The 14,670-nt window shown below is 41.0% G+C and overlaps 1 protein-coding gene across 3 annotated transcripts in view; it reads right to left on the bottom strand.

The window, feature by feature from the left end:
• LOC125461914 (uncharacterized) overlaps positions 1-14,670 on the bottom strand; it is a 234,408-nt gene that overhangs the window by 172,121 nt on the left and 47,617 nt on the right. For all 3 annotated transcript variants that reach the window (XM_059653064.1, XM_059653065.1, XM_059653066.1), the window contains exon 6: positions 3,487-10,878. In XM_059653064.1, coding sequence (XP_059509047.1) covers positions 3,487-10,878 — 7,392 coding nt within the window. The remainder of the gene's footprint in view (positions 1-3,486; positions 10,879-14,670) is intronic.

The raw sequence follows: 14,670 nt of genomic DNA, 5'->3' as shown, positions 1-14,670 counted from the left end.
TAAACTCCCCTCAACCTCCTCTGTTCCAAAGAAAACAATCTGATCTTATCCAGCCTCTATTCATAGCTGAGATGATCCACCTTAGGCAATAGTTTGGTGAATTTCCTTGACACCCCTTCAGTGCAATCACATCCCTCCTACAATGTGGTGACCAGATCTGCACACAGTAACCCAAGGAAGAATTCCTTCTCAGAGTGGGTCATTAATTTTTAAGAATTCTCTACCCACTACGGCAGAGGAGGCTGAGTCATTGAGCATTAAGACTGACTGAGGTAGGATTTTGATTGACAGGGACATTGAGTTATGGGGAGCAGGCAAGAAACTAGAATTAAGGCCACAAACAGGTCATCATGATCTTACTGAATGGAGACCAGCCTGATGAGCGGAAAAGGTTACTCCTGCTCTGATTTCTTATGTTCCAGAATCTCCTATGAGAGGTTTTAAAGATCCAATAATAAATTCAATTCAGTAACTAAAACAGAGAATTAAAAGATGCAAACAGTTCATTAAAAGGAAATTCTCCTTCAATTCTGTCCTGTAATTTTCTCCTTTCCTACTTCTCTATGTTTTCATACGCACTGGAACCCTCACCTTACACAACTGACAAACAGTCACACGTGAGCTTTGATAGCGAGATATAGCAAGCTATTTGAAGGGAAACAGCATCACAACTAAAACCACAATTGACCTTATGATATGTCAACATGCAGGTATCATTAAAATCAGGAATGGGAACCCATATCAACTCAAGCACCAAACTGATTATACTTTACACTGACCAAATAGGATTTCTCAGCGCACACAAGGCATCAAAACTTGGGTCTTCCTAATCATAGAGGCTCAGCAATTCACTGGTTAAAACCAACCAATATTCAGGTTGGAAATGTGATCATTTTGGAATTAATCATCCATCAGAGGCACTATTGTTCAGATGTTCATTAACAAAAACACACTGCATTCACTTCCAGCTTTATGGGATGTGCTGCAGTGAAGATGTCTGATATTTTAAGTGTCCTTAGAATGGCAGTAATACTTGAGGTCAGTTTTCATGATTGCAAATTTGTTTATAGAATAGAAGCAAAATTTCTCATCCACTTAGCCCTCTGCATTCAGAGCAAATCAGTAAGATTGGGTGTAAATGCATTTTTGAGATATATACCATGCTTGATATTTCTTTAACTTTTTCAATTGTGTTTACATTCAAAGAAATGTCCAAAACAAAAAGCATACCACATTGACTGCTTTAGCAATGCTATGGCCTCAGGTTTTTGAAGACAGTGAAATGGGGTGAGGCACAGCGCTTGATGTGAACGCTCTATTTTCAGTTGCAATAAGGCCACAAAACCTTTAACTCAATGACATCATACTGAAATTATTGGCCATCGCATAGTGACATTTATCAACCATACGGAGTTCTGATGTCAGTTGAATGTCACTACCTTCTTGAAGCATCTTGAAATAGCACACAAGTTGCAATATTGCAACACTGACGACGCTGCAAACACATTTCAATGGCTACAAAGTGCTTTAAGACATCTGGTGGTTATGAATATTGTTATACAAATGTAAGATGTTACCTTTTCTGTTAGCCTGTCAAATCAGCAAAAGCAAACAATTTTATATTATTGTCTGTACCAAGAAAACAAGTTGCTGCTCAATCTACTGTAAACAATGACTTATTCACTCTCTGAAGCCCTAGCCTTGTATGCTTTTACATTCAAATTGAGTGTAAAATGTATCAATGTATCTTGAAAGCAATGGGATATCCAGCACACTCCAGATGTCACAATCAATAGCTATACAATTTTAAAACAAAAAATTATTACATATAAAAGGAAAGAAAATTACTTAATTCTCACTTCTGGCTTTGAAACAAACTAAAGTTCAGGAGATGCAAGAAGTTAAGTAGCTACCAGGACAGAGAAATATTCTACCACATTTAAGAAAGTTCTTGAAAATTATCAATCTTGATCTGCGGGAAGCAACTATCCATCAATAGAACACCAAGGAGGAGACCTGGATCAATGAAATTAGCTCAATCTTACATCACTCAATATTAAAAAAAATCTCAAAATTTATGTTTCCTTATCAAATTGCTTTAAAGTTATAATTTTAAATTATTGAAAAGTGACAAATGGTGTATCCATTGAATGTGCACATGTAGTTAACTTTATAATTCCTGTATTAACAAAATTACCTGAAGTATTGATAAAATGGATCAGATACAAATCTATCCTCTGTGACAATGATTTGGTGATGAGGGATTGCTCGATTATCAGTGGGAGAAGAAAGTTAGGATAAATTTCTTTATGGTTCTTGGAGTATGGGACAGTTTGCTTCAGGAAATAGTTGAAGCAATGTGTCAACTATGAAAAAGGCAGATTCATTTTGAAGCAAAGGGGCAACGAAGGAGCTGGGCAGTGGGATACAAGTTTGTTCCAGCAAAGACCAAGTGAGGACACAGTAGCCCTTTCTGTGTGGTCAACATTCACGGTTCTAGTTATTATAAAAATTCATTAATTTAAGTTGGATAGCAGTTTGTCCAACTTTTTCAATCTTTTTCTACCTTGTGGTCAGTCTGGTGTTATCCAATGCACATCTTGTTACTGTGCAAATTACATATTCAGCATCCATTTCATGCGGAGGTGAAGAAGAGGCAAATTCAGGAGAAGGACTAGAGATAATAGGAACTGCAGATGCTGGAGAATCCGAGATAACAAAGTGTGGAGCTGGATGAACACAGCAGGACAAGGAGAATCTCAGGAGCAGGAAAGCTGACGTTTCGGGCCTAGACCCTTCATCAGAAATGGGGGAGGGGAAGAGGGTTCTGAAATAAATAGGGAGAGAGGGGGGAAGGGGGATCAAAGATGGATCAAAGGAGAAAATAGGTGGCGAGGAGACAGACAAGTTAAAGAGGCAGGGATGGAGCCAGTAAAGGTGATTGTAGGTGGGGAGATCAGGAGGGGATAGGTAAGTCCGGGGAGAATGGACAGGTCAAGGGGGTGAGATGAGATTAGTAGGTAGGAAAGAGGGGTGCAGCTTGAGGTGGGAGAAGGGGTTAGGTGAGTGGACCCTTCCTCCCTAACCTGCTCTTCCTCTCACCTATCCCCTCCCTATCTCCCCACCTACACTCACCTCTACTGGCTCCATCCCTGCCTCTTTAACTTGTCTGTCTCCTCGCCACCTATTTTCTCCTCGATCCATCTTTGATCCCCCTTCCCCCCTCTCTCCCTATTTATTTCAGAACCCTCTTCCCCTCCCCCATTTCTGATGAAGGGTCTAGGCCCGAAACATCAGCCTTCCTGCTCCTAAGACGCTGCTTGGCCTGCCGTGTCCATCAGCTCTACAGCTTGTTATGTCAGGAGAAGGACTAGTCAGAGAGCAGGAAAAGAAGAATTAGAAATTGGAATGTCCATATGTTACTATTAACATTTGATAACAGTATAAATATACTTATGTGAAGGTGTAAAAGCAAGACACATGTACCTTTCAGTCTTTAATCCTTCCTTAAGTCCTTTTTCAGTTAATTTGGCCTCAGTGTTTGCACATACAGCAGGCAGAACCTCCTCTTCCTTTACATCTGCTAACGTGTGGGAAGAACTGTGGCCCAGTGTGGCTGATCGTTCTATAGCAAGTAAGAACTCATTTCCAAATTCAATGTCTGACACACAAGATTGTTTCTTAATGGAATTTGGATCTATTCCCGCACAATTCCACGATGGTAGAACACCTATAATGCTTTCCTGTTCTTTGGCATCAATTTCTAAGTTGCTTTCTATTCCATCTTTAAAGTGCAATGAAAGCAGGTGTTCGGTTGCACTGCTGGGTTCCTTGTTTTCAATGGTCGTGGATTTGAGAAGCTGCATTCCCTGAGACGCAGCATGCTTTTTACAATCTGTGCCTCCTGCTGAGACAATCTCTCTCTCCACTTCCTCTGGGAGTTTGTCATTTCCTGAACCAAAATCCATCTCTAAACTTAATTCCTTCTCACAGGTACTATGTGACATTAGATCGTTATATTGTTCACTGTCTGAAGCTACAGCCAAAAGCTGGTTTACTTTGACAGCTTCGGAAACAGAGAGATTGGAAAGAGGAAAATCTGTCTCTGGTTCTGTTCCAAAAGTCATGCCTTTTTCAATGCTCCCAAAACTATTCCCATTAACAATTCTTTTTCCACTCAGGTTCAGGGTCTGCTGTTCCTCACTGCCATATGTTTGATTTAAAATTTCTGCTCTTCTTGTTGCTCCACAGCACAGGGAATTACAAGTTAACTCATTGGATTCTGGGATTACACTTTTAAGGTGATCTGCATTTGCTACAGCTATATCTTCTTTTGTTTCATTAATGGATATTTGCTGAGCTTTGTTGAGCGTACTGCTTGTTGTTTCCTGCAGTTCAGTAACAATACTAGAGCAAGATAACAACTGCACATTTCCTGAAAGTATAGAAATGTCTATACCCTTCTCATCAAAGCATGATTTTTCTTTGAAGTTACTCAATTTTGTTTCATCGTCACTTGACTGTTGTTTAATGTCGCAGCTGAAACATGACAATTTATCCCCAATTTTTTCAGTATCATATTTCTGGGAGCTAGACAACAATTCTGTAAGCACTTGGACTGAAATATTCTTGCTCTCAATCAGGATGTTGCTTGCATCTTGGCTTTCAGTGTTGCAAGGTTGCTGTGGCTCATTCTCAGAGTCCAATGAAATTCCCTTCAACTCCACACCTTCAGGGCCCTGACACATGGATGTCAGTTTTGTGGCTTCTAGGATAAAACTTTCTTCACCAATTTTAACCTTCTTCACGTTTTTTTCTGATTCTTCACTGGAGTTTTGGTTCTTGACACTGTCAACACTGGAAGCTAATAAATAATCTTTTCCATTCCCCGGCTCATGAATCTGCAAGTTGGATAGATATTTTGCGGTGTCTGAGGATGCAGTGATTTCACTATCAGATTCTGAATTAAATCGGTTCTTTTCTGTGATGCTCTCTTCGGTACTGAAATCTGATGGCTTCTCCCCAAAGTCTATGTTACAACTTTTTGAAAGACCAGATGGGAACATCAAGGTGATATCTGGGCACAAGTTATCTTCTATACTGCCACCTTCTTTCGAGGTTGCAGTCTTCATTTCACTGTTGCATATTTGCTGTTGCTCATTATTGAAAGCCATCAGTTCAGGGGTGACAGAACCCTGAAATATCAGTGGTGCCAATTCCATACTTTCAGGGTTAATAATATGGTCTGCACCACTCTGTAACGAAGAGATAACTTTCCTATCTGCTTCTGCCTCTTCAATTTTATCGCTGCATATTTGCTGCTCATTACCAAAAATGGATACTCTCGCCACATCAGGAATCTGAATATCGAGTATCAATTCTGTAGTTTCTGGAAGCAAATTAGCTGCAATGCCAACTTGAAGTCTGTCTATTCTCCCTGTCTGCTGCTCACCACTGGAACCCGTTGTGCACTCGGTCAGGGCAGCCTGTGTGCAAGTTGTCAATTCCTTTCTCGCTGACAACTCAGGGTCCTCTGCACTTGTACTTGACACCTGCACAGTTTCTTCATGAAGATTTTCTTTTGATTCAACATCAAGGTTGAGTTCTTGATTTAGATCTCCAGAAAAGCTTTGCAATGACTCTTTTCTTTTTAATTCCTCACGATTGTGTAGGCTAGCTGTTAGTTGCATGGTTTCTGTGGGTATAGACTCACTGCCTGTCTGATGGAACATGTCAGAAATGCTATTTTCCATCGTACTGCTACCTGTTGGCAGCTGTTCACTTACAACCGGCAGAGATTTTTTTGATGTGTCAGGAGCCTCTGAACCAGATAGCAACCCAACAACTTCTGAAAACATCTCAATCCTGTAACGATTTTCTTCAGAGGCATTTCCTTTTGTCTCATTGTTATATATTTTCTGCTGTTGATTAGCAAAACTAGGCAATGCTTCTTTCACTTCTGTGTGACAATGGGTCACTTCACGGGGAATCAGTTCATCCGGGAGGTCTTTTGCTACATCCAGTTGGAAGCCATGTACATTTTCAATACAAATTTCCTCATTCTGTTCATCACTGCATTTTCTCTCCTTATTGTTTTCACAGCTGAGGCCCAGCAAATTTTCCACTGCCTCCTCTAGGAGGTGATTCTCCAAGCCAGCTGCTAATTCTATCATCGGCCCAGTTACATTTTCGGCTCCAGTCATAAGACTGCACACGTTATTCTCAGTGTTGTTTTCTTCCATTGGACTTCTGCAGATTTGTGGCTCTTGCCTATATGCCAGAGACAGATCATACTCTTCTGCTTCATGGGTTTGATGATCAGGTGGATTCTGCAATAATGTAATGGATTCCAGAAGGGCGGTTTTCATATCTACCTGAAGACTGCCTATACATTCAGCAGCAATATTAACATTTGTTGCATTCTCACTGGTTTGCTGGTATTCCACATCAGGCTTTTCTACATCACACTCAAGGCTCAATACGTCTTTTGGCATCTCAAAATTAGGACACTGAGCAGGACATTCTGTGATTGAGTTTTGTGGAATATTTTCTTCACCTTGTTGAAGATGACCTACATTTTCCCCAAAGTAGTTGTCTTCTATTCCTTTCGAGGATATTTGCTGTTTATCAACACTAAAAACCAAAAATTCCTGACTTGTTGCACTTGTGCTGAGACCCAGATGAGCTTGAGGGATCAAAGTATTTTCCATAGTTTCAGTACCAGTAAGAAAGCAGCACAATTTTTTTTCAGTCACTTCCTGTTTCCCATTCTCATCCACTTGTTGGTGTTCACTGCTGTATCCAATTCTTGTCCCTTCCAGGTTTGTAGTATCAGGAATCTGACAGCTGACTGCCAACTTCCGTGCTTCTGGAGTTGTAATGTTTCCAGCAGAACTTAGCTCACTTTCTTCAAATATTTTTTCTTTGATCTCACAGCGTGCCTGCTGCCTGCTGAACTCTGGTAATACATTACTCTTTTCCACTACCTCAGATTGCTCTACATCAGTTGATAATTTAATAGCTTCTGGAGGAAAAGTATTTTCCACAGATGCCTGGGATATTTCTACATTCATTTCCAGGGATCTATATTTCAATTCAGTGTCCTGCTGCATTATATTAGAGAAGCCAAAAACTTCTGATGTCTTTTCTTCATTTGTAGCGCCCTGAAGATTCAGTGCATGTTCTGTGCTTGTTGACAGTACAGTTTCTACAAGGTCTTTCTGATAACTGCAAACCTCTTCCTTATAATCATTTTGCTGTGCCTCACCAAGAATTGTTTGTGGCTGTTCACCACTGATGGTCAGTAATGTCTCTTTCATTCCAACACCAGACACATGCTGAGAGGCCAGCAATGATTCCACTCCTTCTTGGTCAGTCTGAAAGCTGCACACTTTTTTTTCTCTGGAGAGGTTCTCTGCCATTTCTCCACATACTACTTCCTGCTCACTGTCATAAATCAGTGGCAGCTGTTCATTTCCTGTAGCTTTGGAACCAATATTCCGAGTTGGAGGAGATAATTTCTTGGTTTGTTGGCACAAGCTCATTTCTGCACCAGTTGGAAAGTCATAAGTATTGCCCTCAGACACTGTATCTTGCTGGTGTCTGACACGTGTTTGCTGTTCTCTGTAGCTAAGCAATGTTTCTGTTCGTCCATCAGTGCTAGGAATCTCTGAGCTGGGTGACAAATCCATGCTCACGGCAATAACCTTCACAGTATCTGTCTGCAGATTCTGCACGTTGTCTTCAAACTCTGTTCCTTTGGCTATCTCACTGCCTGCCTGCAGCTGTTCATTGCTGAATCGTGTTGATAATAATTTTCCATTTTCCACTACATTGGGATTCTGCATACTAAATGGTGATTCAGCGATTTCTGAAATTCTAATGCTCCTTCCAGGCCTTTGAGGGCTGTCTGATTTATTTGCGCATAGTGCATTCAAAGAAAGCCTTTGACACAATTCCGCTTGCTCATGAGCAAAACCCTCTGACATTCTTTCTTTAGCTGTAGCATCCGAAATAGTCCATGCCAATCCTATGTTTGTTGACTGAGTGCTATTTTCAAGACCTTCGTGAAGGTTGCCCACATTACACTCATAATCCTTTTGTTGTTCTTCATTGATCAGTACTTGTAGCTGTTCCCTATTGAAGATCAGTGAGGCCTCTTTCATTTCAGTGCCAGCAGTATGCTGAGGGACCAGCCACGATCCCACTCCTTCTGAATTCATATCTTGCTGATCCGTCTGGAAACTGTACACTTCTCCTTTACCAGGGCTTCCTTTGATTTCTTCCTGTCCTGTCTGCTGTACACTGCCATGGCTCAAACTGTCCTGTTCATTTTTCATGCCTGTTGAGTTGCTATTCTGAGGTGCAGGTGGTAAGTCCATTGTTTCTAAAGACAAAGTGCTTTCTGGAGTAGGACTGGACATATTTTTGTCAGAAATTTTCTCTTGCTTTTCACTGCTGCATGTCTGCTCACTACTGGCAGACAAAAATGATTCTTTCACTTCAGCTGTACCGGGAAAGATTGAGCCAGCTGGCAGCTGCATGGCTGCTGGGATTGTAATATGACTTATCATCTGATTCCTGCTCAAATCTTCTTGACAGAGTGTTTCGTCAACACATCTTGATGTTTGTCCAGTGGAATAACTGAAATCTGATAGTTTCTCTGCTGTTGCTTCTTTCGAGTCACTGTTTTGATCATTAGGCAATGACTGCATGCTCTCAGAGAATATGGAAGTTTCTAACCTAGCCTGCAAGTCACACTTGCTCTCGTGTACTTGCTCTTGAATTGTGCCAGATAACAGTGCCTCCTCTGTTATAACTGTAATAGGAACCCCAGGGCTCTGTGGTAATTCTACATACTCCGTTTGAGAGTTATGCACATTTCCTCCACAATTTTTTACTTTGCTGTTACTTATCTGATGTTGCTCAGTACTGAGAATGAATATCTCATCTACATTCACTGTGTGAGGAATCTCAGAGCTTGGGGTCATCTCAACTGTGTCTAGCAACATTACATTTTCCAAACTCACATTGTTTTGCAAACAGGGCAGACCCTCTGCAGACGTTTCTACACGAACCTCAGTTTGTATCTCACCAGTATCTTCTGGCTGTTCGCTCAGAGATTTTATGTTCTGTAGTTCTCCCTTCACAGTCACTGAATCAAGATCCTGAGAGCTAGAGGACAGCCCCATTTTATCCTGTAGAAACCCATTTTCTCCCCCAGTTTGAACAGTAGCCCCATTTTTCTCAAGTCTGTCATCTTCATTTTCAGTACTGCACTCTTGCTGGTCATTTTGGAATCCCCGGGCACAGTCCAAGTTCTGACAGAGTGGCAATTCAGATATTTTTGGGAAAGAAGAACTTTCCATGTCACCCTGCATAGTTGATAATTTTTGTTCCAAAACTTCGGTTTGCTCCTCACTGCCTTGTGCTTGCTGGTTACCATCACTGAAGAAGCTCAGAAGTACCCCCGATGTGTTCTCCGAGTAACTATTCGGATTAGTCAGTGCTGAATTGGCATTTTCTTGAAAATTCCATACATCTGCATCACAAACCTTTATTTTTGAATCACTGGCACAAATCTGTTCTTCATCATTGTAAAGTAGCACTGTCCCTTTTGGTTCCAAACCATCAATTGTTTCAGGGCTAATTGGAAGTACATCTTTCATGCCCAGCTCTTCTTCACAAACATTAGTTTTTGTCTCCTGATTATAAATTTGATCCTGTTTACCGCCACAACTGAGAATCATTAGCTTTTCTCCTGTTCCTGGAGCACTGGGATTCTGCTGGACTGGGGACAAGGCTGTAGTTTCTGGAATATTCTCTATCATAGTTACAAGATTGCAGGTGCTTTCTGTGGAGATATTTTCTTGATCTATATTCTGTGTTTTCTGTTGCTCATCAACTGCTAGCAGTGTCACATTCAGTTGAGAAGGATCAAAATCTGATGTACAGATAGACAGTAACTCCATGTTTGCATGGCTTTTTTGATGTTCTGCGCTTGGCAGAAAACTGCACTCATTTTCTTCACTGATAGAGGCATGGAGGTGATCAATATCATGACTAAAACTCAATTCATTCCTCTCCAGCACCACTCCCTCAGACAAGTTTACTGCATATTCTGACACTGTAGTAGAGACCCCTGTCTGTCTAAGACTGACCTTTGGTGAAGCAAACTTCTCTTTATTAGTGACCACTTCTTTCATGAACTGCTCATTTTCAACTTTGAGTTGAGGATAAATGACAGCATTGTGACCTGTGACTGCAACATGCTCAGTATGTTTTTCTAAATGCACGGCTGTCAGATACATTGGGTCTCGAGTTTCGACCATTAACAAATTGCCTTTGCCATCTGTGCTTCTTGCTGGCTTTTCCTCCCTGATGGATTCTTTAGTTCCTGGTTCTGGCAACACAAGGCTGCACTTAGTCTCTGGGGCAGGTAACTGAATGCTCCCTGGTGTGCCCTGGGGTGAACAATCTGAGTTATGATCATCTGTTTTGTCCAGCTGCTCATCACGATGCAGTCGCTCTGAGAATCTTTCCTCCATTACACTCTCTGCGCCATTTTCTTGTACTGGTAAGGAGCTAGTTTTCAGGCAGTGACCAGTACCTACAGCCCCAGAAGTATTTGTATCAAAAGTATAATTAACATCCAAGATGCTTCCTTGCAACACAGTGTCTTCTAGTGAAGACAACAAGCTATTTTTGTTTTCAATTAACAATGGAACCTTTGGATCTGTGGCAAATTGAAGATCTGTTTTCTCTTTGCCTTCTGGTGATACATCCTTTTGCCCTCCCAGGATTTCTTGAGATGTCGTATTGAGGTTGCTTTCAGTGTTACATTCAAGAGACTGGACATCATTGTTTCCTGTTTTGGGGCTGTTAACAGTGGAAAAGTTGGAAAATTATTGACTAAAATACCAACATCTACTCTGACACAGAAACAGGTGGTAGTTCATTCAGTCCACATGCAGCAGAATTAATGTGCCGAAGCCAAGCACTGCATGCATTCAGACAACAATCAGTTTGATGTTAAATTAGCAACTTATATACCATTCTGACCAGCCAGGACACTCCCACAATCAACCACTATCTGACAAAGAATATCAATTATCTTATTCCAAGCAGAAAATTGTCAAAGGATTTAATGTACTTTATGTCGACATTAAAATAATCTCAAAATGATTTTTTTTGCCACATGCTGTTCAGATTCTGCCTTTGCATTCCTGTCCTTGCTATCAGAAGAGGAAGAGAATTACAGAGGAGAAGCTTAAACATATAATATTGTGCAGCAAAACATAAAATGTTGTAATGTAGGATAACATCTGAAATAACTGCACAGAGGCCAGTATCCCGTCACTTAGTGACCCTTTATTTACTTGTGCACGATACACTGGCTGCGGCCAGCCAGTTCAGAGTCAGTCCCTGAACTGAGGGGATTCACATCTCCTGGTTATAATTTTTTTTAGTTGCAGCAGCAATCGCAGTGGGCTTTAACATAGCCAAAAGAGACACTCCAACAGGAAACCTCCTTCTTCCACACAGGAACAATGGCCGCAGCCAGCCAGCTCAGAGTCAGTTGTCTGAACTGAGGAAATTCTAATCTCCTGGTTCTATTGGTCAGGCAGGGCCTTTCTGATTGATTGGGGTCGTTAGCCTGGACCAATCAATGACCTTGTAATCAACAAGGTCAACCTGGTTCCTATCGCTACAACAACAGACCTATGTCATCAACCCAAAGCCTCAACCCTACTCCCCTCTGTCAGAGGGTATTGCTTGAATTTCTGACTGTCTCCAGTATTTTCTGGCTTCTGTTCCTACAGCAACTGCTACTCGCGTTTGTGGCATTATATCAAATTCAAATCATTCTCTTTCAGTGATAGAACAGTTAAGAAAAATGTCTCTTCTGCCCATGAAACTCACATGGGCTTTCTACTAATTCTGTCCAGTTCCATCAGGTAATTAACACCCTCTGTCAGATCACCTCTGGTATTTATGGGGAGGAGTAAAAATGCTCACTGTGTTCAGAAACAACCTTTTTTATTCTATTTCTCATCCAGTAGCAGCCAGATTGATCATTTCTCATGAACTGCCAGGTCAAAGAGACAGCAGAAGGCCATAGCCAGAAATGTAATGAAACATTCCCGGAAACTAAGGAAGACTTTCAGTTAGGAAAAGGAGGGAGGCCAAATTAGTAACCAAGAGGAAAGAAAGGAACATAGCATGAAGATTGAAGAGAGATTCAGACATCAGGGAGGAACATTTGCAGGGTTATTAGATTGCAGGCTGAGGGATCGGTCAGACTGGCAATTGGGGCAGATGGTGGAGGAAGAGGGAGGGGCAGAAGGATTGCTGCAGATTAAAGGGGCAAATCTACATGGGAACAAGAGAGTGCAATCAGCAGAACAGCTTGAGGGCGAGTGCTTCCTGTTACTACAGCCTCACAAGGAGTGTCTAAAAACTACTTCTATTCAGCTGCTGCTCTATGGTTTGCGTGTTGGGTTCCTCAAGCCCTAGAACACCCAGCTCAAAATCTTTAAATCTAAATCAGGCCCCTTACTGCACCATGGGAAGTTGTACCTGTCCAAGATAACATATGCACGACACAATCTCATCCAAAAAGATCATTACGAGGCTTTTAAGGCCAATACTATAATTTGTGTCATTTTTTAATGGAACACAAGGTTGCCCTGTTACATTTCATGGTGCTTTTCACTTTTTGTGATTCTCCTGTAATACACATAGTACAAACTATATAACTATAAAAGGATGACCACCAGATACAGAAACTTTGTTTTTTTTTAATTCATTCCTAGGACGTAGGCATTGTTAGCTAGTCCAGCTCTTATATCCCATCTCTAATAGCCCTGACGAAAATGGTGGTGTGTTATCTTCTGAGTCTTTGAAGCATTGAAAATTCCACAGAGCTGTGAGGAACGGAATCCCAGAATCCTTCAGCGACACTGAAGGAACAGCAATGTGGTTCAAGTCAGGTCTGTGCTTGGCTTGTAGGAGAGCTTATAGGTGGTTGTGCTCACAGGTATCTGATGGCCTTTTCCTGTTAAGTGGAACAGGACGTGGATTTGTAAGGAGCTTTCAAAGCAGCCCCGAATAGTTGCTTCAGTGTGTCTTGTAGATGGTACAGACTGCTGCCACTGTGCAGTATTGAAGATTGTGGATGGGGTGTCAATCAAGCAGATGCTTTAACCTGGATAATGTCAAGCTTTTGGAGTGTTACTCATCTAGGCAAGGAGAAAGTACTCCATCGCACTCCTGACATGTCTTACAGATCGTGAAAAGGCATTGGGGCGATAGGTGGTGATTTACTTGCTACACAATTCCCAGTCTCTGATGTATCCTTGTAGTTACAGTACTCACATTGTTGGTTCAGCTCAGGCTCTGGACTATGGCAACCCCCTAGATGTTAACAATGCTTTGCAATTTGCCTGTAACCTATACAAGACTAACAACATAATTGTAATAAATGATCATCAGCTTAGTAACTAAATGATTATTATAGGTGATCATGAGCTACAGTGGAGGTAAAGCTCCTCTCAAATATTAATTAACATAACAACAACTGCAAATTAAGCAACCTGTTTCATACATCCCCTCAATCCACTTTACCACTTCTTTCAACATTAAAAATAAACCCAAAAGGGAGGGACGGTGGAAAGAGGGCTGCCAGTTCACTCTCAGCCACTTTGCATTTGGTGGCTAAGGTAAATTTCAGCCCCAACTTGCTCATCTAAATTACAATCTGGAAGTTGCTACTTAAAAAAAAAATTGAATTCAGCTCACTTTGACTTAGAAATTGATAATCCCACATATTACTACATGCAAAAGTAAGTGCATTTATACAAATCCTCTGCATATCCTCTGCAGTTGCTATCACATATTTATTCAGGGCCAATTTCTGTGGCAGGTCTTCCCCATCCTCACTACCACAACTCCCAATCCTAACAATTCTGCATTCCTATAATTCAATGTAATTGCCAGTAAAACACTCGCTGACCATTCCCAGCCCCGGGAATTCAGGCCATTGGTGGCTTAAAGTTATACTGTAGTATTTTTGGCTGATTGTTGAATATCTTAGATATCTCATCTACTTCAATGTAATGTAGAGATGATATTTATTCAAAGTCTACAATGGAATAAGGGTTTTTTTTACAGCTTCTTCAAAACATTTCTTCATTCATATGGTATCTCCACCCATGTTCAGATCAATGGTGTCTGAGGTCTTCTGGAAGTTTCTGCTCACTTTTGTTTTCAGAGGCCACAATCATGCTTTATAAAATCTAGCAAAACAATGTAGATCAGTCAACAGACTAACATACTCAAGGAGAGGTCAATTCGATCATACACAATACAACTATGAATCTGGATTCCCACTAGCAAATCCTGACACATATATGTATCTTCATTCAGTGGCTGCCGGATGTGCTGTGTATGTTCTATACCCAAGTGATCCAATGGCATTTCAAATAAAATATATATGTGCAGTTATTTCCTCCCTTCACATGGCCCATCATAAACTTTACTTGGTCCTCAACATCTGTCTCCACTCTTGGGAATGAGCTATGAATCATTATTCACTGTAAGCCACCAAATCTCACAACTATCTTAATTACAATTTCTCCCAAGTCAGCGAGGGTTCAATTCTACTGCTAC

Source organism: Stegostoma tigrinum, chromosome 20, assembly GCF_030684315.1.
Source record: "Stegostoma tigrinum isolate sSteTig4 chromosome 20, sSteTig4.hap1, whole genome shotgun sequence".
Lineage (NCBI taxonomy): Eukaryota > Metazoa > Chordata > Chondrichthyes > Orectolobiformes > Stegostomatidae > Stegostoma > Stegostoma tigrinum.
This window is presented reverse-complemented; position numbering and strand designations above follow the sequence as displayed.